The sequence below is a fragment of the Pteronotus mesoamericanus genome, unplaced genomic scaffold (assembly GCF_021234165.1).
Source record: "Pteronotus mesoamericanus isolate MK-2021 breed Mesoamerican mustached bat unplaced genomic scaffold, CSHL_Meso_final scaffold_651, whole genome shotgun sequence".
NCBI lineage: Eukaryota > Metazoa > Chordata > Mammalia > Chiroptera > Mormoopidae > Pteronotus > Pteronotus mesoamericanus.
The window spans coordinates 6,355,388-6,383,031 of NW_026555325.1; the positions used below are offsets into that span (position 1 = coordinate 6,355,388).

The 27,644-nt window shown below is 33.6% G+C and overlaps 1 protein-coding gene across 1 annotated transcript in view; it reads right to left on the minus strand.

Moving 5' to 3' along the window:
- Positions 1-27,644, minus strand: part of LRP1B (LDL receptor related protein 1B) — a 1,772,547-nt gene that overhangs the window by 1,431,126 nt on the left and 313,777 nt on the right. The window contains exon 2 of the mRNA XM_054562474.1: positions 2,522-2,644. Coding sequence (XP_054418449.1) covers positions 2,522-2,644 — 123 coding nt within the window. The remainder of the gene's footprint in view (positions 1-2,521; positions 2,645-27,644) is intronic.

Here is a 27,644-nt window from a genome sequence, read left to right on the forward strand (position 1 = left end):
TGATCTGAAACAGGCTAATCAAACATAGATCCAAATATGTTGTCCAGATTAAGTACCCAAGTAGAATAACAGGTATTTCTCTATCTTTGTTACAAAAATTATTGTTATACATTAGTTTTATATTATATATTATATATTATCAACGTAGACATTGATATAACAATATCAGTGTTAGCATGTCCTTTAAGGATACTCAGCAATTTTGATGTTTGAGGATAGAATAAGAACGGTCAAAATAAAGAAATATTTTTAAATTTAATTCATCAAATATTATTGAAGAAGAAAATAATTGTATACTTAAAAAACTGCCCAAAATACCTTGAGTAAGTATGGATTTCATTTTTAAAATTAAGAAAGCAGGAAAAAAATCTATCTTTATTTTTAATTACCCCACCAATGATTTCTAATTTGAGGCCTTAGTCTGCTAAAGCCCCTAATCTCTGAATTAAAGGGCCCACCTTTTCCACAAACCCAAGATGGTGTCTACTTCCTGGGCAGGGTGGATATTCAAGATATTTAAGATCACTGTTGCAGAGACACGGACCCGTCAGAGCCTCCGCCCAGTCAGCCGGCGTGGAGGCTGGCTGGCAAACGCGTGTCCTGCTGCGCTGAGGATGCCCTGCCGGGGATCAGCCAGTGCCAGAGGCAGGAATTCAGCCTCGGAGGGCTGGTAAAATATTTGTCATCTACCTAATTTGACATTTACTTTGAGGTTCACTCTCTCTAGGCTTTAGTTTTGACCATCCAGGTCCTTGCTCCCATTCCATACAACAAATCCTTTCCTGTCTGATCCTCGTACTCATCTTCTCTTGAGCTCAAAGGGAACACCGTCATCCTCTACACCAGCACAAAGGGAGGTCCTGCCCAGGCAGGCTATCCAGTTATTGTTTTCTCAATTGTATTGCACTGTGCCAAGGATAGAGTTCTACAACATTCCTTCTCTAACGTGGCTTTCCTGGATATGGGTACCACAAATATAGCTCATGTCTTGTATTTTCCGTCATCAGGAATGTGTTGGGAGGATCAGGACATAATGCAACACTCCAGTATGAAAACTCAAAAATGTATCTTTATTCTGATTATGCTATGAGAATCCTTCCAGGTAAAGAGGAATGAGGAAATAACTCCTAGATGACACTTAAATAGGAGATGTTAAAGATTAAAAAGTATCTATCTACTCCAATTTATATATATGATTCTATATATGAATTATGGTTCATATATGGAATCATACTTTATATGATTATAGGCCAGAACATTTATTATTGTTGTCTTCTCACATTGCTGTGCCATCTAAAACCATACTTATAATATTGATATTTATTCCCATTTTTAAACAATTTTATTAATATTCACATACAATTCACCCCCTTTAGCATATAAACTTCAATAGTTCTAAATATTTTAAGAGTTGTGCAATCATAACTGCAATCCCATTTTAGAATATTTTAACCACACCAAAAGGAGACCCCATACTCATTAGCAGTCATTTCTTATTGCCTTCCACTACACCAGCCATCTGCCTTCTATAGTTATATATTTGACAATTGGGGGTCTTTCATACAAATAAAATGGTAAAATAGGTGGTCTTTTATGACTGGCTCCTTTTTCTTAGCATAATATTTTCAAGGTTTATCCCATGAAGAATGTATAAGTATTTCATTCTTTTTTATTGCCAAATAATATTCCCTTGTATGGATTTACCACATTAGATTTATACTTTAGAGGATTTTTTTCTATTAATCTATTTTTCCTCTTATGCCTAGGAATCTTTTCTATGCTATGGAGAATCTCATAAAGATTTTCAAAATTAAACTGGTAAAATTAGTAAAAATTACAAATGTAGTAAACAACTAAAACCTCTTCCTGTGGAAGAAGTGACGTGTTCAAAGAAAAGAGAAAGCAGTGAATGCAAATATATAAGTACCTATATGTTGAGAAATTTAAAAAGCACTAGCAAACATAAGGAATATTAATAAGGATTGCCTCTGCTTTCTAATGGCAAGATTTATATCAAAATCTATACTGGTCCTGTCTGCAGTTATGTAAACAAGTATATAAAAATGAAAAATGGAACCAATAATTATGTTTAATAATATGTCATAAACTATGGTATTAATAGAAATAATAAGAGAGCTAAAGCTTGATTCCTATTCCTTCTGTGTACTCCACTGTTTCAAAATGAGAGAAATTTTTGGAGAGGGTCTTATTCCCTTTTAGTGCTATGTTTTAGAGGCTTATTTTCTTCTTCAAGTCATTTTTTTCCCTAGTAATAACACAATCACTTTGAAAAATTAACCTTGTATTTTTTCCCCCTTAACAAGTCAGTTCACACTACAAAACTGCACTTTATGCTTTCATTCACATAGCCATTTTAAAGGAAACATAAATGAAAGGTTTCAAGTTGCTTAGTCTAGACGAATAAAAGAATCAATTACAACATCAGTTATCCATGAAAACAAGTGACATTTCGTTTCGCATGTAACGTAAATCTGAATGGCATGAAAACCTTTCTACTCACAGGTATCTAAAGACTCATCTGAATCGTCAGGGCAGTCAGGGTCCCCATCACACAGCCAACTCTGGGAGACACAAGTCACATGATCGTGGCAAAGAAATTCACCAGGATCACACGACTGCTGATCTGAAAATGAAAATGTTTCAAAATAAAATATGAATGATCGGAGCATGAACAGAAGAGCAGTACAAAGATGAAATGTGAGAAAGCAATACATAAAAGGTACATGGATGGGATTCACATTTTCTGGTCAGCAGCTAAGCTAAACCAAAATATTTTTCTTAATATTAGCCACTTAGCTCAAGTACACCGTATTTATAGAATTGACTCTGGTGTGGTCTCATTCAATCTCTTCTGGAAATAGTTAGGAATTCTGTTTATGTTTATAACTAGAGACTTAATTGTTCTGGATAAAGCATATAGATATCCCAGCAAGTGGGTTTTATAGATGGTGATCCAAAGCTGAAGTTTTGAATACCGAAATTTTCATTTGTCTTTGCTCCAAGAGAAGAAAAACCTGTAATAAGAGTTAAATATTGGACCTAAACCATATCTTTGAGTATTCAGTTCTTAACTTCCCATCCTAGTACTGGAGCTTCATATCTCTACAATAGTTAGATACCCTTTCTCCTAATATTTTCTACTCCTTTGTGCTATGACTCTCCAGGTAACAGCTTTTCCTACTGTACAGCAAATTTGATAGTAAACTTCCACAGAACTTTGCTCTAACTTGGATTTCTACAGTTGGCTGTATTTATAGAGTCCATTATTTTCCATTTATTGTTCCAGAATATTTAAGACCTATCACCCTTCATCAAGTCCTAATAAACTCATCAGATGTTTATTTTCAATATAGTTACTTATACCCTATAAATCCATTCAATAACATATTTTGCTTTTATATTTAACTAGAAAATAAATATTTCTTACAATTAATGACATGTGAAAGTGAAGGAATGCTGGGAATAGCTTAGCTGTTTGATATCACACTTTTGTTACACATGCATATAAGTGATTCAAATATTTAAAAATCCATCAGTAAATAGATATTTAAATATATATCAAACAAAAAGTCTAAGTGTTATGAAAGTATTAGACTATAGCTTAATTGGCACTATTACCCTAGCAATTGAAATATGATGGTTTATCTCCCACAGTTTGATAAAATATGGTATATTTTTCCTTTGTCTTCTTCACCTTCTTTCCTCTCATCCCAATGTAACTTTTGATAAATACACATTATAAATATATAACACATGTTTAATCAAAAGGCATGGGTAAATAATTATTTTTTCTACTTTTAAACTGTAGATATCTCCTGAAAATTATGATTTTCTTATCCTATTATTTTTAATAAATGTACTCATCAACACTGCTATTAAAATTATTGTTGTTTTTTGCATTAAACACTTATGTTCTGAAGCATATTCTGCATTTGGCCTTAGACTTGGTGCTACAGAATTTAATATGTAGAAATCACAGTCTTTGTCTTCAAGGATCCAGTAGATTACCATGCCAACAGACCAGCAGTACAAAAGTATTTCATCTACAAAAAGTTGCCAAATAAATGATAAAAAAAATAGGCCACAGGAAGGAGAGGCCACAGGAAGGGACAGATAGAGACAAACACAAAGCATAGTTGAGGATGTAAGCATAACGGGAAAGGAGGGTAGATATGAATAAATGGAGAATAAATATAGGACAGTCCTGACAAGGGGCAGCACAAACAAAATTGCTAAGGCAGCAGCGAGTACAATGTATTTGATACAAATAATAGGGATTTTTTTTTTACTAAAATAAAGATGGCATTCAGGTTATAAGACCTGAGAGTGACATCCATTTGAATAAAAGGTCATATACTCAGCAAAGTGAGAACACTGAGGAGGGCAGAGTCACTGGGAAAAAAAGGGAGGAAGAAGTGAAGTCAGGGATTCAGAGAATACGGACTTGAAAGTGGCAGAGGAAGGCTGTGAGTTTTGTTAAAAGTGGAGGAGGGAAACCACTGGACATTTCTGAGTAGAGAGACATCCTCTAATTTACTTTTGGAAAGGCTTACTCTGGTTACTGTGTTGAGAATAGAGTACAGTAAAGTGAAGGGGGAGGGTGGGAGATCAACCAGGATGTTACTGCAAAAATGTAGGTGAGAGGAGATGGCTGTATGGGACATGTATTGGTGAAATGGAGTTTCACAAGAGTATGTGATGAGAAAACTGAAGTAAAATACCTTATTCATCATTCCAGCACATGTCAGAATCCTGAATTCAAATCTTTGACTCTAAATGTATGACTTTTCAATGTTTTTTGGAATATCCTGAGTATGAGGAACTTGGGAGACAATCAAGAATACACACACATTAGGCAGTGATACATTTAAGCCTGAAATTCAGAACGATCAAAACTAGAAACACAGAACAGAACTGAAATAGTAAAAAAACAATACAAAATGGAATATTACACGGTGGAAATAAAGAAAGAGCTACCCTTTGTAGCAACATGGATGGAACTGGAGGGCATTATGCTAAGTGAAATAAGCCAGGGGGTGAAAGACAAATACTATATGATCTCACCTATAAGTGAAACCTAATCAACAAAACAAACAATTAAGAAAAATATAACCAGCAGCAGGAAAGAAAAAAAACAATCTGACAGTAACTAGAGGGAAGGAGGGAAGGGGTAATGAGGAAAAGAAGGGGAAGGGTCAAATCAAGGAACGTGTAAAAAGGACGCTTGGACAAAGCCAAAGTGGGGAAGGATTGAGGGTGGGAGGTGGGGGTGGGTGGGGCAGGGGAAAATGGTGGCTGGAAAATGGAGACAAATGTATTTGAAATATAAAAAAATTAAAAAACAAAAAGAAAACAATAAAAACAGAATAGGTGTAGCTGAAATTAAAGCAATGTGTAGCGCAGTGGGGAGAGAGAATGAGAGAATTAAACATAGGTCAGGCAAGGAGACAGAGAAGACATAGTTTAGCCAGAAATACAAGAGGAAAAGGCAAGGGGAAAATAAATGTATTAAAACCATGTGAAATTTCAATAATTGGGTTGAGGAAGGGGATAACTAGTAACAAAATTTGTGTATGATGAGCTCTGACAAGACGGCACAGACTTGAAAGCTGAGGCAAAGTTGCAACTGAAGAGAGAGACCAGAAGCCCAAGAAGGACATGGAAGTGGAGGACTTTACCAAGAAAAGCCCATGGGGCTGGAATAAGAACCTAAACAATACTAGGAGCAAAAATAAAAAAGACAGAAAAATGAAATATATAAATTATTAGCTAGTAGGGAAGAAAGTTTAGGTATTCTTACATGGTTGGTTTTTCTCACAGGATTGAAAAGCAAGACTTGAAATTTGAAGAAGCACAAATGGAAAAAATGATAAAGATTTAGAATAGCTGCTGTGGAAAATTGAAAAGGATTCAAGTAAGAATTTAAGAAAGCATTTTTTTTTCTAAAGGCTAAAGATGATCCAGCTAAGATTCAAAAGTACATATTTGACAGTTGAGTATTTTGTTCATTTTGTTTTGTATTAATGCCAAAATGTTTACCTGCACTAAGCCATACATACAGAATAACCCTCTGGGAAAATCCAAGAAGAAAATCCCTTTTGAAAATATGCAACTCCCCTCCCTCAATAGGTATTCATATGCATATAGACATATATACTACTCTGTCATGGTTCAAAAATGACTTTTTTTCTCAGAAGATAGGCCTAAGGGGATTTACCTAATGAGCCTATACTTTGAGTTTGCAAAGCAAGCTCCAACTTTTAAAAACAGTTTGCACTGTTGCAATTTTGAGAACAGCTTTATATTATTCCTCTAAGAAATAGCCATTGAGAATAGCCTCCTACAACCCACCTATTTATTTTCAACCAGATATTGCATTTCAAGGTAAGTTTTTAAAAACATTGATTATAGGATTCAAATAAGTGAATTTTCAGTATTTCAAGGCAATTATTTTAAAGTATATTCACTGGATTGAGTTCCTTGAATCAGAAACTAAGTATGTTGTATATTTTTCATTTATCCTGTTTTATGCTTCATGCTATACTTTTGAGATAGCCAAACTAATCCTATTTTAAATGTCTTACTATTGTGTGAAGCATAATGTTATACACCGTAATTAATACAAGAAGCTTATGAGAAAGGACAGGCAGTTTCATTTACATTCCTAAGGAAGATCAAAGCTAGTACCATGTCTACCTCTCAGTAATAATAGACTCTTGCAATCAAAAGATGTGAAAAGATTAGTACAACCATAGCTTTATAGAGTTTACTGAATTTGGATTCATTCTGGCATGAGAAAAGCTTAGTAAGAAAATCCTGCTGTACTTATAGGAAAACATCTAGTTACTTATTTTAATAAAAAATATAACATTATTTTAGAAGTAGCTGAAAGAAAATATACATGAATTGCCACAGACCAGCTAACTTATCTTTTCTTATTTAAATATCATGATGAACTGCTAATTTTGATATTTTTAAAAAAACTGTTAAAATCAAATACTAAAACTAATATCTGTGATATTAGTCTATTGAATAATCATGCAGCCCCCAGTTTCTTGAGTATTTCACCATAATTAATTTATAATAATGTTATGCAATCTTCCTTAGAAGTTGACTTCCTATTTAGATATTGATGAGAATGTGAGTTAATCAACAAATTGTCTACCTACTAATACATAATGGGGCACTACAGGAAAGTACATAGGGACACTTAAAGGAAAAATAAATAATGAACTCTGATATCAAATTACAAATTAAAGTTTAAGGAGGAACAGTCCCCATTTAACATCCAAATTTCTGAGGAGTGTGATATTGATCTCAGATAAATTAAAAATAGGTAAAACCTTTTGCATCAGCTAAGTGTTAGGGAAATGCTATGACAGGTTTTCAGAACTTAGTAAATATCAACAATATATATTTATTATATCTATAGCTTATCGTTAACTTAAACAAAGGATGATTAATTATAATATACCATTTATAGCTGCTAAAAGATAAATATGGTTATATTCCCTTCCTTTCGTGTAACAGGCAATGAACTCATTATCAGGAGAACAGAATTCTTGTAGAGACCTACATTGTGTCCTACCAATTCATCTTCAAATTTTGATAAAGTTCATATAAAATTAAAGAAATGATGTTAGCTATTAAGTATCAAGAAGTACCTTATTGTTTTCCTTTATATTCTCAGATACTAGAAAAATGCAAATGGAAATAAAGACTAAATTCCTCAGAATTCCATTTAAATTGTTTTTCATAACCTGGTTAAAAATGTTCTCCTCCAATGCTTTCTTTTGCTATTCTTTCACAATTTGGCATACACTTCTTTTAGTTCTCCACACTGTACTATTCACTTTCCCTAAAAATATCATTTCTATGTCTATACTGTTTATTCCTTTCCTTGGGATGTCCTTTCCCATACAACAGAATTGTAGTCATTTTCTAAATTCCAATGACATTTTAGCTCCTTTAATCTCAACTTACCCCACAAACTTTTTCTTTTTCCATCACTGGTTTCATTGGGAGAAGGTAAGCAAAATATGGTCAAAACCAGTGGTTTTGTTTTACCAAAGAATATAGGTCTGTCTGGAAAAAGTCCAGCTACTGTTAATATAACAAGAATCGTTTGCATGACAGCAATGTAACCTGGCAGCCAAGGAGAGTGGCCTGGAATGTGAATGCATGAACAATGAAAACTTCACTGTACTAGTCAATGGGGGGCGGGTAGAGGTCACGGAGTGAGCATATGTACTGTTTGACTATCACATTCAAAATGACTGAGCGAGTAGAGCAATGAATCTTCATCACATTTTGCAGTAAGCTTGAACACTTCTCCATGGAAACTGTTGGGGTGATTCAGAAGGTCACAGCTATGGGAAACAGGTGATTGGCAGCTTCATCACAACACCATGTGTGCTCATGCATCACATTTCATGCAGAGCTTTTTGGCAAAAGATCAAATCACCCAGGGGACTTGACCCCTTAACAGCCCCCTTACAGGCCAGATTTGACACCCTGCAACATCCGGCTTTTCCCAAAACTAAAATCCTCTGTGAAAGGAAAGAGATTTCAGACTGTTGATGGGAGACTCAGGAAAATATGATGGGGTAGCTGATGGAGATTAGGAAAACTTTGTGAGGTCCTAAGGTGCCTACTTTGAATAGTACTGAGGTGTTATTGTGCTATGCACAATGTTTCTTGTATTTTGCATCATCTTCAATGTCTCTATTTTTCATAGTGCATGGCTGGATACTTTCTGGACAGACCGCATCTGTCTCTATAATGCATGATAAATTGAAAAATAAAATTTATTACATACAATAGGATTAAAATGTGTGATATCATTTATCTATGTTAAATTAATCCTTGCTAAAAACTTGTCCAGGCTTAAATTAGAAGGATATTAGTAATGAAGAGTATCCATACTTCAATGGTAATATGATTTTTTAATTAATAATTTCTATTACCGTACTGATTCATTAGAGATAATTTAGAAAGTTAATTGTACAAACTACAGACATATGTGCTCACATCCTCACATAATATGTCCACATGATTAAGAGAAACTATTGAAATGTTTGAATAAGAGCTCTGTGGTGGATTGAACAACAGCAACCCAAAAATGTCCACATCCTCACTCCCAGAGCCTGAGAATATGTACATAGTAAAAGGGACTGGGAAGATGTGATTAAATTAAGAATCTTGAGACTGGGACTCTAGCCTGGATTATTCAGGTGAGCCCAAAGCCATTATAAGGTTTCATATAAAAGAGAGGTGAGAGAAGAGAGAAGACATGACACAGAGGCAAAAGATGATGTGTTCTGAAGAGCCAACGAATGTGGGCAGCATCTCAAAGCTGGAAAACGCAAGAAAATGAATTCTCACTTAGAACCTCCAAAAGAACTCAGTCAGGTGGACACTAGACTTCTGATCTCCAGAATGGCAAGATAAAAAACATGTGCTGCTTTAAGCCACTGAAGTTGCTGACAATTTGTTACAAAAGCATTAGAAAACTAATACCAGACCCCATTGCATAACCTACATACCACTTATGTAAATCTGATTACATGGGCAGAAACAAGGAAGCTGCTAGCAATTTTACCACTAATTTAAAGGCTTCTTTTCTCCTAAATTGTTTTCTGTTAGTTTCAACACTACTTGAATAAAACATCTTTTTATTTCTCCTTGATGTCAAAGGACAGTTAAAATACATCTGCATAGGACTAAAGCCAACAATAATGTCTAGAAGCACATGACAGGATTTTGTTTTTAAGAAATCACAAATGCTCAAATAAATGACATCCTTGAGTGGGAAATATATGAATTGAGAAGTGTGTGTGTGTGTGTGTGTGTGTGTGTGTATCCTCATGAGATGAGAAAGTACAAAAATGTGATATCTTTCTATTATGAGAAAATTGTAGTTAATTGTATATTTTTATGCTTTTTGTTGGTTACCAAATTTACAATCATTCCATGCATTATTAGACATCCAATGTTTTTAGTGTTGCAAATGCACTTTGTACTTACAAAAACATCTTATATAAAACTAAGACAATATTGAAAATTTAAGGAAGTATATTATTCAGGAAGAAGCTTTGCTCATTCATCATTTCTATAATAATGAACAAATGAAAAGTATCTCTGTAAACATTTCTAATCCAATTTGACATTTAATTTTCAAGAAGGCAGGCATTTTTTTCTTGATCACTGAATATTGATAGGTTCTTGTTTTATTCAGGCAGTGATATAGAAAATTATAAAGCAGTCAGCACACACCTGTTACTTTACCAAGTAAACTGCTTCTTTACCAAGAAAAAACTTAAATTACCAGGATAAAAACGCTGTCCTTTATTTAGCAAGAGGCAAAAGATGTTTTTCAGTAGAATAAAACTGGTATATTCAATATAGTTGACTGGAGTTTTTTTATTATCTTTGGACTAATTCTTTGCAGTTTTGAGTTCTTTTCTAAATTTTCAGTAGAAATGCTCTATTTCCTTTTTACCTACCCTTTTCATAAGCTCACCTAAATGAATCTTCAGAGTGATTTCATATACCACATTGTTAAGAAAGAAAAAAAATGACAGATATCCTTCTTAATTTTAAAAGAAAAAGCCTAAATTATTGAAATTTCTTTCCAAGTTCTAATCTCTAAATTCTGTATGATCCTTATCCAGTCTTGCAAAAGGTAGCAAAATTCACATCAATTTTCTCATCTCTAGGCTTAGTGAGATAGGAAGCAGATGGTTAGGCTTTGGCTCTTTGGGGATGATACAAGATCTCCTGTTCTTTATGCTGTGTTTTAATCATTAATGGCTTTTCAAAAACTACAATTTTACTTATCTCAAGTTCCTAATTTATTTACAATCATGTGAAGTAGGGGCTAGTGTAACTGTATCAGGAAATGGAGCAGCTCATGCTGTGGACAGCTGCAGTAGGGGGTCTTAATGGGGATCGGGCAGGCAGGAAGTATTTTTAGTCGCCTACCTAACAGCTATATTTTACCTCTTTTAGAAAATCCCACCTCCCACTACAGAGGTAGGGAGAGCCTGTCTGTCTTGCAGCTAGGGCATGGACTCTAACGCTGACTAATGACGACTGAGGTATAGAGTCTGCTATACCTCAGAAATGCATTCTTTCCACAAAAAAAAATAAGACAAGAGGAGGAGCTCTCTTGCATCGCTTTACGTTGGGCAGTTGAAGTGTGGAGCAGCCATGGACATGTTACGGACATGAGGATAAACAAGGCTGAGGATGAGGGCCAACACAGTGAGGATGGCAAAGTGGAAAGATACTCATCACCTGGGCTTTGCATGATGTTGCGGGTTACTCTGAGGTGCTTCTGAACCACATCCCACTAATCTCTGGACACTGTGTTACTTTATGTAATAAATATCCTTATTACTTTGTGTGGTATATTGGGTAATATCAGTACCAATCAAAAGGAACCGATATAGGTATCAGTTCCCCAGAAAAGGTATTTTAAAAAATTATTTTAATAAAAGAATGAAAGGCTGTCAAGCTGACCAGGTAAAGGATAGCAATCTAAACAAAAGGAAGCTCACAGAGGGAAAACATGGCACAATAATGGCACAACAAGTTATTCATATAGCTGAAGTTTAGTTTATGTTTCAAAGATTGGCTAGAAAATAGATTGACCATTTACATTTTTGGGCTTGAATATAATTAATAATATGCTCTTCATAGCCATTCTTTGAGTTCCTACTTTTCATTATTTTAAATTGCAAGATTTTGAAAACACATTTATTTTTGTGGGAGATAATAAAATAATCCTATTAATGGTAGCAGTCATTGAATGTTCACTATGTGCTACATGCTAAATTAAATAATTTGTGTACTCCATTTAATACTGATAAAAATCTGTGTATTTGCATCTTACAAATCAAATATGAGACTCTTTAGAACATTAGATGACTCTCTTAATATCACCAAACTGTAAAGTGGTAAGATCAGGACAAAAACACTCACCTGACTAACACAAAGCATGCTCACATAACCACTCATTGAATTTCTCCACAAATGGAGGAATGCTGGCTTTTGAGCGCAATGACTTTTGCATTGAGAATATATTTAGCAACACTGACCTCTAGGTATTAAATGCCAGCTGTACCTTCAAGTCATGATAACCCCAAATATCCTACAAATATGTATAGTGCAGATATGTGTGTGCACTACAGACTTTGTTCTAAAGAAACCTCCTTGAAAATCACATAAACAGCATTCACCCTACTTTAAACTGCTGACATTTTGCACTGACCTCATTTTTCCAAACTAGGTCTCAAGTGTTCTTCCTTCTCAAGTCTTTCCCATCTGCTGGCTGATACCTAAAATCCCATATTTGATTCTCAGATCTATAAAAGAACATCTCTGCTAGTTAACATCATAAGAGGACAAAGGTCCTAGCTGGGCAGGCTTGTGTATTTGAGCAATTGTGAAATATGAATAAAAGTTCAAAGGCTTTCCTAAACATAAATGTAAGTAACACAGGTTATTAAGTACTTATCTGCAGTAGACACATGTCATGAGAATTTAAATTAATCTTCATAAAAGTAATTTCTACTCTATCAAAGAAAAGGTCTAATGTAATATTTTAATGTTAATAGGAAATTAGAAAAGGTAGCTATGGGGGTCTAAAGAAATAAAAATTAAGTCTCATAACACTTTCAAGAAGAGATATAAATGCACACATATTTTCACATTACACCAGTGCTTGTTCTTTTTTTTCCCCACACTTAAGAAATTATTGAGAAACAGTATACTTTAATCTAACAAATCATGCTACCAGCATATGTACTAGAGTGTAATTATTTTCTGTATTTCAAGAACTGATGATATTTTAATTGCATAGGTTATATTTAATTAAATTATAGGAAAATGGATAATAATCTAAAAGTTTTTTAAAAGCATATCTTTTGAACATCACCACTTATAGACAATAACTATGGCACTTTTAAACATTCTTATAGATTTTTCTACGTAGAAAAAATACATATAAATTTGTACTTTAACATTTTTAAAAATATTTTATTTATTTATTATTAGCGAGAGGAGAAAGGAGAGAGAAAGAGAGGGAGGGAAACATCAGTGAGTGGTTGGCTCTCCTGCACACTTCACTGGAGACCTGGACCACAACCCAGGCATGTGCCCTCACAGGGAATTGAACTGGTAACCCTTTGGTTTGCAGACCAGCACTCAATCCATTGGACCACACCAGCAAGCCTAACTTTTTGTTTTGTTTTATTTTTTAAGTGCTCAATATATTGCTCTGTGTACTGTTTTCATTTTTTTTACTCAAAAATATTTTCTGCTAAACCTTTCTATTGGTAAATCTGACTACATATAATAAATTTAACAAGAACATGGTAGACCATTATATAAAGTTTTCATATAGTTTACAGTTTTAAAAATGGGGAAGTATCTTAATGTTCAAAAAAAAGTAATAGTTAAGTTAAAAGTGGCAATAAACTCTGTAGTTAATCTTTGGTTTTTTGTATTATTACTTTAAAAAATAATGAATAAAAGTGAGATTTTACAAACAAATTTGTTTTTAGAACTTTTGATGAACTTAGAAAAATTGCCCTCCAAACAGTGTCAAAATTCATACCTCAACCTTACTTTTATCCCTCACCCTAACCTACATTTGCTATTATGTTTTTAAATCTGTCAATCCAAGGGTGTGTATCATTTAAAATAGTTGTTATTTTTTTTAACCCCAAACATGTTCTTAGTATTTTGACCATTTTCAGGACAATGTTAATTTTAAGACAATTAATGAAGAGAGAATTTTTAAAAAATCCATAAGCCTGAAATTTCAGTGGCTGCCATATAAATGTTATTTTGTTTTTTGAGAAAATCTAGGTTTTAAATAAGTTGCAACTTCATTCTTAAAGTGTATTTTTATTGGAAATATAACTGGCATACAACATTATATTAGTTTCAAGTGTATAACATACTAAGTTAATACATTTGTATATATTGTAAAATGATCACCACAGTAAGACCCCATATAAAGTTACAACTATTTTGTGTGTGTGTGTGTGTGATGAGAACTCTAAAGAAAAACCTTACCCCTTTACTTCCCAATGACAACTCCCATAGGATTTTTTAAAAAAGTTTAAATGTGAATTTTTCAGAGTAAGCATGCTTTCACATACTCACATTTTAAGAGGTGGAAGAGAACTCAAAATACTTCCACTGTTTTGGGAAGCTCAGACAACTACCACCTGTCCAGCCTTCATCATAGGACAATTGCAAAGTTTTTTATCATCATGTTACAGTCACACAATTAAAATACAACCTAGGGAATCCAAGGGTTGATGATGAAAAACAAGTAACTTCAACCGAGACTGGAACATTATATATCCAATATTCAGATATTGTATGGGCATCAGCTTTGACAGAAAAACAAAGAAGTATTTCTTTTATTTAGTGCCTTGAAATTTCTACTGCACCAAAATGAGTATATTTAAAGTATGAAGTATCTCACCTATAAGCGGAACCTAACCAACAATGCAAAGAAGCAAGGAAAATATGACCAGCAACACTGAAAGGAAAAGAAATCAACAGAGACAAGAGGGAAGGGGGGGCAGGGAAAGGGAAGGGAAGGGGAAAGTCAAGGAACATATAGCAAGGACTCATGGACAAAACCAAAGGGGAAGAGCTGAGGGAGGGAAGGTGGGAGGGGGCAAGGGAAAGAGAGGGGGGAAGGCAGAGACAAATGTATTTAAAAAAGTAAATAAATTAATTAAAAAAAAATAAAGTATGAAGTATAATCTAATTAAGAGAAGGAGGCACAGCAAATTTTAGCATATCCGAAAGCTAGAGTTCATTTTATTTTTTTTAAGATTTTATTGTTTATTAATTTTTAGAGAGAGGGGAAGTGGGGGAGAAAAAGAGGGAGAGAAACATCAATGTGTGGGTGCCTCTCACGTGCCCTCTACTGGGGACCTGGCTTACAACTCAGGTATGTGCCCGGACAGGAATCAAACCCATGACCCTTGGGTTCGCAAACCAGCCCTCAAACAACTGAGCCATACCAGGGCTAGAGTTCATTTTAATATTCATCACACTTTTAAAAAATATATATAGACACATTCGTGTGTGTGTGTGTGTATCTTAATATAAGTAAATTATGTATGTTTAAAGATATATTTAAAGTTACATATATATGCTTATGTGCAAAGGTTACATCAAAGTCATATATCATCTAATCACTGAGATAGAAAGATTTCTATTTTGTTAGTCACTTCCACATAGCTCAGTGTGTCAAAACATCTAGCCACTACAGTCTTTTAAATTTGTAGGGTTTGAATCCTCAGTCTCTGATTCACATGTTTACATTTCTTTTTCCTGAGAGCTTGGTAAATCCTAAAAATTATTCCTAAAATCATCTTCTTATCATAAAAAATGTTTTTTTTCCTATTCAAATAAACCAAATCTGGACATCACTTGTGAATTGGATGTTCTTCTCATTATTTAAAGAGTGGATAAGTACATTTTAGAAGTCCTTTGGCTTGTCAAAGATCTAGATGAAAACGAAAAATCTGTTCTATAGGAGAAAGGACAGTAAGCAATATCAATTGTTCACAAAATGAAATCTCAATGTGTAATATCCATAATACATATCTTTTCAGAGATTATTAGCATTTCATTGGAAAGGTAAAAGTTTAAGCAAGCATGAGAAAAAAACAACTTTTAAGGATTATGTGCTTTAATTTATATTACTTAGGAATATTCCTAAGTTTTGACTTCTATACAATTAAAGTAGGTATCTTCCATTATGTATAAATAACCTCTTTGACGTATTTTAGACGGTTAAACTACTTTAAAATATATTTTAAAAAACTAATTAGACATAAGAAAAAATTAACAATTAGAAATAAAGACAATGAAAATATACAAATGCCTGCCATCTGATATTTCTGTTAAATTTTTGAACTTTTTGAACTATGTTCTGTATTCAAGGAAGATAATGAATTTCAATTTGTGATTTTAAAAAGATATACTAACACAATATATCATTATGTTTCTAATTATCTACCTTACTATTATTTATTATCAATATTTATGCTCTTGTTTCCCAAGGATATTTATCATTTCTTTGAGCTAGAATTATATATGGAAATATCACATAACTTTGATACATATTTAATTAATTATGGTAGAATAATTATTCTTAAATAATTTATTAGGAAAAACGTTTCTTTCTCAATATCTAAATAGTAGCAGTGCTGTGATTCAGTTAAAAATTCAAAAAACTTAAAAATTTGAATAAGGAAATTTTAATCCCTCATGGGCAGCTATAATATAGTATACACAGGAAGTTCAACCTAACTGTAACAATTTTTTTCAATATAAAAAAAGTACAGAATGAAACTAAAGGGGTAGGAAGGAGATTTTAGGGAAGTAGGTATTTCTCTAAAGATTGGACAAAAAACTGAGCTATTAAAGTTCCTAAGACATCAAGACTCAGGATGACTGCAAATCACTCAATTCTTTGGAGAAGTTCCCACCCACCTTTCCTAGCTCTTTGTAAGTGGGTCCTTCATCAGATTTGGTATATTCAATTTCACATGATCACATTACTCTAGTCATGGCTGGTTGGATCAGATATAGGCAAATGACCCAAGGCAGCCAATCAAGTGGTCTAAACCAAACACTCAGCCCAATAAGAATGATAGTAATGATAACAATCTAGTTATCTTCCCACTAGTAGGAGGCTAAGTGGTTAATAAAAAGAATTAAAGAAACTTTGAAAGATGATGACAGGAACAGAAAATAAAAGATTAAAAAAATAAAAGATTTGTAAAAAGAGTAGATATGGGGAAAATGTTAAATGCATGACTCCAGTCCAGTTATGAAGTCCATTTTAACTGCTTATTTAGGAATTAGGAAAATAATAATACTTAGTACATGGAATTTATGGGAAGGTTAAAACACCTAATATTGCCATCTGGCAAGAGTAAGTAGTTAATATATGTTGGTTATTAATAATATTACTAACAATAATATTTGTACTAGATATACCTTGATGCTTTTGCCTTTCAATTGCTTTCTGTTCTCCAGGTTGACAGGCTGTTAAGATATTCCTGTGTTCCCATCAAACCTAATTTTATAATTATTCTTGAATACCTATAAGGCCTAATTGTAAAAATAAGATTTTGATTCTCTCCTTTCTATATGTGTTTGCATTAACTCAAGTGAGTAAAATTCTCTCTTTTTCTAAAAAAAACATATAACTAATATAAATACAAATAATAGGAAGTGAAAATCTAAGGATTAAAATTACCAAAAGAAACATTCCACTCCTGCCTCTCTGACAAGGGAAATTTTTTTATGTCGAGAAGATATTTTTGTCCCTCTGCTTCTGATTTGATGATGGAAGTTGATTTATAGATTTTAAGTTTTTATTAACATGCTGATATTTGAAGATGGCAAATTATAGTGGATAATTGCATTTACTGTCTTAGTTTTATTACCAGTAAGTGATAAGTTTGAGATTTGTGGACTCTAAAACAAGAAGAAATATAAGTTCATGGTGATGGTGTGGGAAAGTCTTGAATAACTGGTATTTTCTTTCAGTTTCTTTATGTTGTATGTACTCTACTTCCCCCAAAAGATTTGGATGTGTCCATCTTCAGTTTGAATCTTCTGTTTTTATTTAGCTGATACTCTTTTCAACAATGCCTTAAATATTTTGATACAGTTATTTTCAATGCATTCATAATATTCTTTTATGTCTACAGTAAATATTTGAGAATTTTACTCAGCTTTATTTCAGTACATAAAGTATTTTCTCCTTAAAAATATCTATTTCTGTTGCTTGCAGGGACAAATAGAGGTAAATATGTTTTCATTACCTTATCTCTGTCAGTGTCTAAAATAGTTCCTTTAGTGGCAAAACCTGTAATTTAAATATAGACAACACTTGCATGAGTGATTAATTTAAATAGTTAAAAAATGTGAACTTGGTGAATTTTTACACTGACATAAATTTAAAAATCAAGAGTGTAACACATCTTGTCCCACAGAAGTTTGGTGTAACTGAAAGCAAAAAAGGAAGCTGAAGAAGTTAGAGGCCAAGACACTGCACTCCAGACAAACTCTAATGTATTCTCCTGGGAAAATGATTCCAGGGATTGGTCCTGATTTTCCTCCTCAAGAAATCCAAGTACTAGCTAAGAATATCTTTAAAATTTTCCTAATGCTCTTGTATTTGAATGTATTTCTTTCAAATGGATATTAAATAGTTTTTTCTTTTCTTTCAAAATTCTCTTTATTGAAATTTACTAGATTTGCTTCATTTAAAAACATGAGCATCATTATTTAATATCCTTATCTTGTTTTTGAGCTACTAAATTCTATTTACTTGACTTTCCATTTTCTTTTTTATTTTTGTTAATTAAAAAAAATAATTTGTACATAAAAAAACTAAAAAAGTCATCATATTTCAGGTTATAAATAATCTGACAATATAAATTATACCTCAGTAAAGTTGATTTAAAAATAATATGATGAAATTTCTTAACTCAATTTTAATATATTTGTTGTAGGCATACTTTGAAAATTACTTTTTTGGAATAAGGCGCATCCTGAAATAACTTTTCAAAATCATGCATTATCTAACATTCATCTCTCTCTCTCTATCTACCTACCTTCTATCTATATCTGTATGTATCTATATATTTAAATTTGGCACTAATTTATATGTGAATTATGTTTTCTTTTACAACATTATGAGTAATTTCTGAGGTTTCTAAGCCCAAATCATTCATGTTGACATGTAACAAATCCACTTTGTTATACATGGACACCATCGTTTTATATCACAATATTTTATTATATTTAGAGATATTTTTCTACTCAGAAATTTTTTTACATTTATTTATTTATTTTTTAGAGAGAGGGGAAGAAGGGAGAAAGAGTAGGAGATAAGCATCGATTGAGAGATACATCAATTGGTTGTCTCTTACACATGCCCCAACTGGGTACCGCGCCTGCAACCCAGGTATGTGCTCTGACCAAGAATTGAACCAGTGATCTTTCGCTTTGCAGAACAATGCTCATCCAACTAAGCCATGTCAGTCAGGGCCAGATAATATTTCTTGATTATCAATATAAATCAGTTTAAGCTCCTAAAAGATAGAAGCGTAAATTTTTTGAAAGAGATACTCCAAACCACTTGAATCATTAAGTCTATATTGACTAAAAATAAATACTTAACAATGTTGTTAGGGGTGTCATCTGCTTTGTAGTCTTTCAGAATGTGAGTTAAACAAAAGTACCATATTTTACTGTGTATAATTTGCATTCTTTTACCCAAATTTTTAAGGGAAAAGTAAAGATGCTCATTACACATGGGTATAATGATTACATGCCACAGGTATAATAATCCTGTGCATAGTACACACAAAAACATGGGTGCACATTATACACAGGGGTACATTATGCATGGCAAAATATGGAAATTCCTGGTTTCTGGTTAGGATCTCTGAAAAAAAGAGTAGAAATCAGAATTTTATATACCTCCTCAGGTCATCTATAGGTACACTGAAGTTTGAGAAACTCTAGTTCACAATGATTGTGGTTCCTTGTTCATATTGAACCATATCTTTATGTAAGTCAAACTATAATTTAAAGGGTTTTCCCTCTTCATCATATTCTAAGCATATGTCCTCAACTCCCACCAGATGCATATCCAAATGTTATGGGCTCCATTTATTACGGTTTAATGGACATTCTTTAAGGAAAATAATACAAAATTACAAATGCCAAATTAGATATGAATATGAAAATTTATTTAAAATGTGAGAGAAATCAACAGACACCACAAATTTTTAAAAGCTGAGAAATACGTGAAATATCAGTTAATTCAAAAAATAATGCAATCCAAGATGGGACAGAGTACATGGAAGCTACACTAAACACCTCCCAAGGACAAACTGAAATTATAACTAAGTTATACAAAAATAATCCTGAATAACCAACTAAAGACTAGCTGGAGAGAAGCCTTATAACCAAGGTCTTAGGGAAGAAACCACATCAACCCTGGTAGGAATTCCAGAGTTGTGAGGGGTCTGGCTGGGCTTCAGTGGGGGGCAGCTGAAGTCCTAGAGGAATGTTTCAGTGGCCATGGGGGTTCTTCCTAAGAAATGTGGGGTCTGGACCCCAAGCTGAGCTCCCCAGCTTAGAGCACCAGAATGAGGAAAAGGACCCAAGTAATATTTGGCTGTGAAAAGCAGTGGGGTTTCTGTCCACCAGGGTAGATGACTAGGGGCACAGCCAGCTTCTTAAGGGCCAAAACACAAAATTCCATTTGCAGCCATTTACCCTGGGCTCTGGCAGAGGGAGAACAGAATGGAGTAGAATCACATGAAGAGAGTCTGAGGTTGATATCTCTGGGTAGAGAGCTAACAGGTCAGCCACCATGATCCATGTACTCAGTCATTCCCAATATCGCAGAAGCCATCTTTTTGGGCAGAGCACTCCCCTTGATGCAGCATAAGTTTGGGGGGAAGCAACAGCCACACCCATAGGAATCCCTTTCACCCTACCTGTGGTGCTGAAGTCCTATTGATGAAGAGTACAGCTGGAGCCTATGTCAGAGACAAAGCCTAACAGAAGACCGCAGGCCAAGGCAGATCTCCGGGAGCTCTGAGACTTTAGTCATCCCTCCCCAGGACCTGATGCTGGTAAAAAGCCTCCCTGGATGCTCAGCTTGGTTCTTTTTGCACACACCCAGGCCTGAGACAGGGAACCACAAGTAGATCACAAACAGTTTTCCTAGGGCTAGTCACTGTCAGCGTCTGGCATAGGCCTCATCAGAGTTTTGCAGAAGTACCTAATATATAGAAACAAAGAAGCAACTAAAATTAGTACACAAAAAAATAGGACCCAGATGAAAGAACAAGAGAATTTTCCAGAAGAAGAGCTAAATGAAATGGAGGCAAGCAATTTATCAAATATGGAGCTCAACATAATGATTACATAGATGCTCAACTGCATAAAAAGATATGGAAACCAGAAAATGGATCAGTCAGAAATAAAGAATGCAATATCTGAAATAAATAATATACTGGGAGGAATAAACGGTAGTTTAGATGAAGAAGATTAAGTCAGGATTTGAAAGACAAAATAGAAAATAAAAACACCCATTCAGGACAGCGAAAACAAACATTTTTTTTTAAATGAGCATAGTTTAAGGGAGCTTTCTGACATCATGATGCATAACATCATCTACACCATGGGAATACCAGAAGGACAATAGAGAGAGCAAGGGATCGAGGCCCTATTTAAAGAAATAATGACCCAAAACTTCCCTAACCCAGCAAAGGGAAAGGCAAACAAATCCAGGAAGCACACTGAGTCCCAAACAAGATGGACCCAAAGAGGACCACACCAAGACACATCATAATTAAAATGGCAAAGGTTAAAGACAAGGGAGAATCTTAAAAACCACATTAGAAAAGCATATTACTTTCACCTGATGTATCAACAGAAACATTTCAGGCCAGAAGGGACTAGAATGAAATATTTGTGTTGAAAAGCAAGGACATACAGCCAAGGCTATTTTACCTAGAAAGGCTATCATTTAAAATTGAAGAAAAAAATAAAGAGCTTCCCAATAATAAAAACCTAAGGGGGGTTATTAACTCCAAACCAGTACTGCAAGAAATAGTAAAGGGCTTGGAAGAAGAAGAAGGAGAAAAAGGAGAAGAAGGAGAAGGAGAGAATAAGAAGGAGGAGGAGAGGGGAAGAGCGGGGAGGGGAGAAGGACAAGAACAACAACAACAAAGGAAAACAGTTTAAAAATAAAATGGCAATAAATACATATCTCTCAATAGTCACTTTAAATGTCAATGGCATAAATGCTCCAATCGAAATACATAAGGTAGCTGAATACATAAGAAAGCAAGACCCATATACACACTTTCTTCATGAGATCTACTTAAGAACAAAAGATACACATAGGCTAAAAGTAAAGACATGGGAAAAGATATTTTATGCAAACAGAAAGGAAAAAAAAGCTCGGGTATCAATACTTGTATCCAACAAAATAGACTTTAAGACCAAGGCTATAGTAAGAGGCAAAAAAGGACAATACATAATGAAAAAGTGAACAATCCAAAAAGAAGATATAACCCTAGTAAATGTTTATGCACCCAACATAAGAGCATCTAAATATATAAAGCAAACCTTGATGGACCTAAAGGGAGAGATCAAAAGAAATAGTCATAGTAGATGATTTTCATACCCATTCACTTCAGTGGATAGATCTTCCAGACAGAAAATAAACAAGGAGACAGTGAACATAAATGCCACACTAGATCAAATGGATTTAATTGATATCTTCAGAGCATTTCATCCCAAAGCTGCAGAATATACATTCAAGTGCACATGGAACATTTTCTAGGATAGACCACATGTTAGGACACAAAAAATAGTCTCAATAAATTTAAGAAGATTGAAATCACATCAAGCATCTTCTCTGACCACAATGCAATGAAACTAAAAATGACTCACAAGAACACTGAAAAATACATGGAGACATGGTAGCTAATCAACATGTTATTAAACAACGAATGGGTTAAAAATAAGATCAAAAGATACCTTAAAACAAATCAAAATGAGGACATAACAAATCAAATTCTGTGGGACACAGGGAAAGAAGCCCTAAGACGGAAATTCGTAGCATTACAGACCTATCTCAAGAAACAAGAAAAGCTCAAACACACAATCTAACTTTACTCTTAAGGAACTTGAGAAGGAACACACACACAAAGCCTAAGGTAAGTCTAATAAAGAAAATAATAAAGATCTCCAGAGAAATAAACAAAATAGTCTAAAAAAGCAATACAAAAAAATCAATGAATCCAAGAGCTGGTTCTTTGAAAAGATAAACATGATTGACAAACCTTAACTAGGCTAAATAAAAGAGGGAGAAAGAGAGAGAGAGAGAGAGGACTGAAATAAAATTAGATGTGAAAAGGAGAAGTAACTGACTCCAAAGAAATACAAAAGAGTGTAAGAAAATATTATCAACAACTATATGCCAACAAATTGGAAAATCTGGATGAAATGGAAAAATTCATAAAAATATAAAATCTTCCAAGACTAAATCAGGAAGAATTAAAGGATCTGAATAGACTGATTATAACTTGTGAAATTGAAGCAGTAATCAAAAACTCCCACAAACAAAAGCTCTGAAAGGGATGGCTTCACAGGTGAATTTTATCAAAAATTTAGAGATCTATCTTTTTCAACCTATTTCTAAAATTCAAGAGTAAGGAAGATTCCCAAGCTCATTTTATAAGGCCAGTATTATCATAACTCCAAAAACAGATAAAGACACTAGAAAGAAAGAAAATTATAGGCCAATGCATCTGATGAACAGAGGTGTTAAAATCAACAAAATATTAGCAAACCAAACACAGCAACACATCAAAAGATCATACACCATGCATGATCAAGTGGGATTACTCAAGGGGTCCAAGGTTGGTACAATATTCACAAATCAATAAATATGATACACCACATAAAATGAAGGATAAAAACCACATGATCATGTCAATATATGAAGACAAAGAATTTGATAAAATTCAGAACTAATTTATGATAAAAACTCTCAGCAAACTGAGAATAGAGGAAATGTACCTAAATATAATATAGGCCATGTGCAACAAACCCATTGCCAGCATCATGTTAGTGGGCAAGAACCATACACATTCTCCTTAGAGCAGGACACATAGTACTACAAGTCTTAGCCACAGCAATCAGACAAGTAGAAGAAATGAAAAGCATCCACATGGGAAAGGAAGAAGTAAAACTGTATTATTTGCAGATGACATGATACTGTACATAGACAACCCTAAAGATCCCACCCAGAAACTACTAGAACTGATAAATGAATTTAGTAAAGTTGCAAGATATAAAATTATTATCTTGAAATCAGTTGCATTTTTGCATTTTTATATGCCAATAATGAACTATCAGAAAGTTAAATTAAGAAATAATCCCACTCACAATCACTTCAAAAAGAATAAAATACTTAGGAATAAATTTTATAAAGAATGTAAAAGACCAGTACTCAGAAAATTATAAGACACTGAAGAAAGAAATTAAAGAATATACAAATAAGTGGAAGCATATACTGTGTTCATGAACTGAAAGAATTCACATTATTAAAATGTCCATACTACCTAAAACAATCTATAGATTCAATGTAATTTCTGTTAAGATACATCAAGATCAATGATGTATTTCACACAACTAGCACAGATATTTCAAAAATTCATATGGAACCACAAAAGACCCCAAATAGCAACAGCAATCTTGAAAAAAGGAACAAAGTTGGAGGAATCATGCTATCTAATACCGAACTATACTATAAGGCTGTAGAAAACAAAAGAGTATGGTACTAGCATAAAAACAGACACACAGATCAATGGAACAGAATAAACAGTCCAGAAATAAACCCACACCTTTATAATCAATTAATATTTGACAGAGGATACAAGCACATATAATGGGTTAAAGATATTTTATTAAATAAATGGTGTTGGGAAAATTGGACAGATATGTGCTGAAAAATGAAACTAGACCACCTTCTTATGATACATATAAGAATAAATTAAAAATGTATTAAAAACATAAATGTTAGACTCTAAACCATAAATATCCTAGAAAAAAAACATAGTAATACCTCAGGCATTGCTGGTAGCATTTTTTTTTCTTGATATATCTACTCAGGCAAGGGGAACAAAAGAAAAAATAAACAAATGGGACTACATCAAACTAAAAAAGTTTTTGCACAGCAAAGGAAACCAACAAAATAAAAATACAACACACTGCATGGGAGAATATATTCACCAATACCTCTGATAAGGGGTTAATATCCCAAATTTACAAAGAACTTATAAAAGTTAACACTAAATAAACAAACAATCCAATTAAACATTGGGCAAAGACCTGAACAGACACTTCTCCAAAGAGGACATACAGATGGCCAATAGACATATGAAAAGATGCTCAACATCACTAATGATAAGCTAAATGCAAATTAAAACAGGGAGAAATCACCTCACACCTGTCAGAATGGCTATCATCAACAAATCAACAAATCAACAAATAACAAGTGCTGGTGAGAATGTAGAAAGGGGAACCCTTTTGCACTGTTGATGGGAATGCAGATTGCTGCAGACACTGTAGAAAGCAGTATGGAGTTACCTCAAAAAATTAAAAATGGCACTGCATATAACCCAGAGATTACACTTGTAGGAATTTATCCAAAGAAACCTGAAACACTAATTTGAAAGATTTTAAGCACCCCTATGTTCATTGCAGCATTGTTTACAATCACCAAGATATGGTAAGAGCCCAAGTGTTCATCAGTAGATGAATGTATAAAACAATTATGATACATTTACAAAATTGAATATATAATGGTCATAAAAAAGAAGAAAATTTTACCCTTTGCAACAGAATGGATGGACCTGGAAAACATTATGCTAAATGAAATAAGCCAGTCAGAGAAAGACAAATACCATGTGATTTCACTCATATGTGGAATCTAATGAACAAAGTGAACTAATAAGCAAAATAGAGACAGGCTCCTAGAGAGCAGGCTGACAGCTCTGGGACGGGATGGGTCAGGGTTGGAGGGTGGTGGGATCAGGCAAAAAAGAAAGAAAAGAGAAAGAACTCATGGACATGGACAATAGTGAGATGACTGCAAGAGGCAGGGTGTGGAGGTGGATGAGGGTATAAGGAGGGTAAATGGTAATGTAAAAATAATACAATAATAAACTATTTTAAAAACTAACAGTTTTTATTGACTAACATAACTCCTTTTTCTTTTACATTTTTAAGCTTCAGATATTTCAATCATTTTTTTTTTTTTGGTGTTTTTTTTTTAAATTAATTTATTTACTTTTTAAATACATTTGTCTCTGCCTTCCCCCCACCTCTTTCCCTTGCCCCCTCCCACCTTCCCTCCCTCAGCTCTTCCCCTTTGGTTTTGTCCATGAGTCCTTGCTATATGTTCCTTGACTTTCCCCTTCCCTTCCCTTTCAATCATCTTTTTAATCAAACTTTTACAAAGATAATAAGAAGTTTATCTAGTCTCTTTTTAAATTTTGATCAAAATTTTTATTATCTTTATTAACTTAGAAAAGTTTCTTTTAATTCCATAACTTATTGAAAGAGCAATGAAAAGTGCATGATGTTAAATTAGGGGAAATCTCTCTCTTGGTTTCTATTATATATGAGCTTCGAGATTTGGTAAAAATTCTTCATAGACTAGTTTCTTCTTTCTCCTTCACTACCCACACAGTGCAAATGTTATTAAACACATTCATACTGTGACCTGACTTTTGGCCCTGCCTTTATGTATCATGATGTCTGATATGTCAGGACAGTGACTAGAAGCAATCATGTGTTATAGTGGTTATAAATAACTCTATATAGAAGTGACTGTAGATAACAAATTATCTCACTAAACACAAATTATATATATAATGCACTCAATTCTCTCAAATCAGGTTCCCAAAAATGCCCACAGTCACCCCAATACCTGACTCATTCTCATCTCTATTCACATCTTTCTCAGTAATAACCATCACAGTTCACCAATTTACTCAAACTTTGTTTTCAGAATTTAACTATATCCACTTGGTTTGTCTTCACAGAGACAGAATATGAAAGAATTCTTGGTGGTTGATATTTAACTTACAATTAATATTTTTGCCAGTGATTTGGGACTGTTTCTAAACCTCTGCTTCTCAACCAACTCCTACATTCAATAGATGATTAAATTGTGGTATTTTATTTCCTACTTCCTATATAGCAGTAAAATTCCATGTCTTCTTCCATTCCCGTTGGAACATCCAAAATTCAAGCCAAGAGCAGCCTTATTCTTTATTAAATGTTCTTTCATTCTCCACAGTGTGATTCACTTTTAGACTATACCTTATCATTTAAAAGCCCTGTTTAATTTCTTCAAAAGTTTAGAATTACCATAAAATGTCCAACCTTAGTTAACATTTTGCAAAGGATTGTCAGGATTAAAGCCTTTTTCACCATTCCCCACCCACCTCCCCTAACTTAGGGATCTAGTGTAAACTAATTTTTTGGTCTTTTACTGCAACAGGCACTTTTTTTTTTTTTGCCTCAGTGTCTTGACAGATATGCACCTTCTGCTTAGATCACTCTTTTCTCCTCACCAACCTCTTATGCTAGATCTAACTCATGTCTTAATTTAAAATCATATCTTTTGGCAGACTTGACTTAATGTAGTTTTAAACAGTATGCTGTATTTCCGTTCTCACAATACTAACCATAGTATACTCTCATACCTTGTTCAATTGTCTACATTTTGCTTTAGACAATAAGCATAAGTAGGAACCATGTCTTTTTCATCATTCTCTAAAATATATATGTATAAACTCAATAACTACTGGAATACATAAGGAAACTGAAACAATGAAAATATATTTAAAATCAGATATTTTGGGACATTTTACTGGCTTTAGTAAAAATTATTTTCCTAAGTCAGCTTTCACATGTATACAATTATAATAATATTAACTTCATGGCTGTTTTGTGAAAGT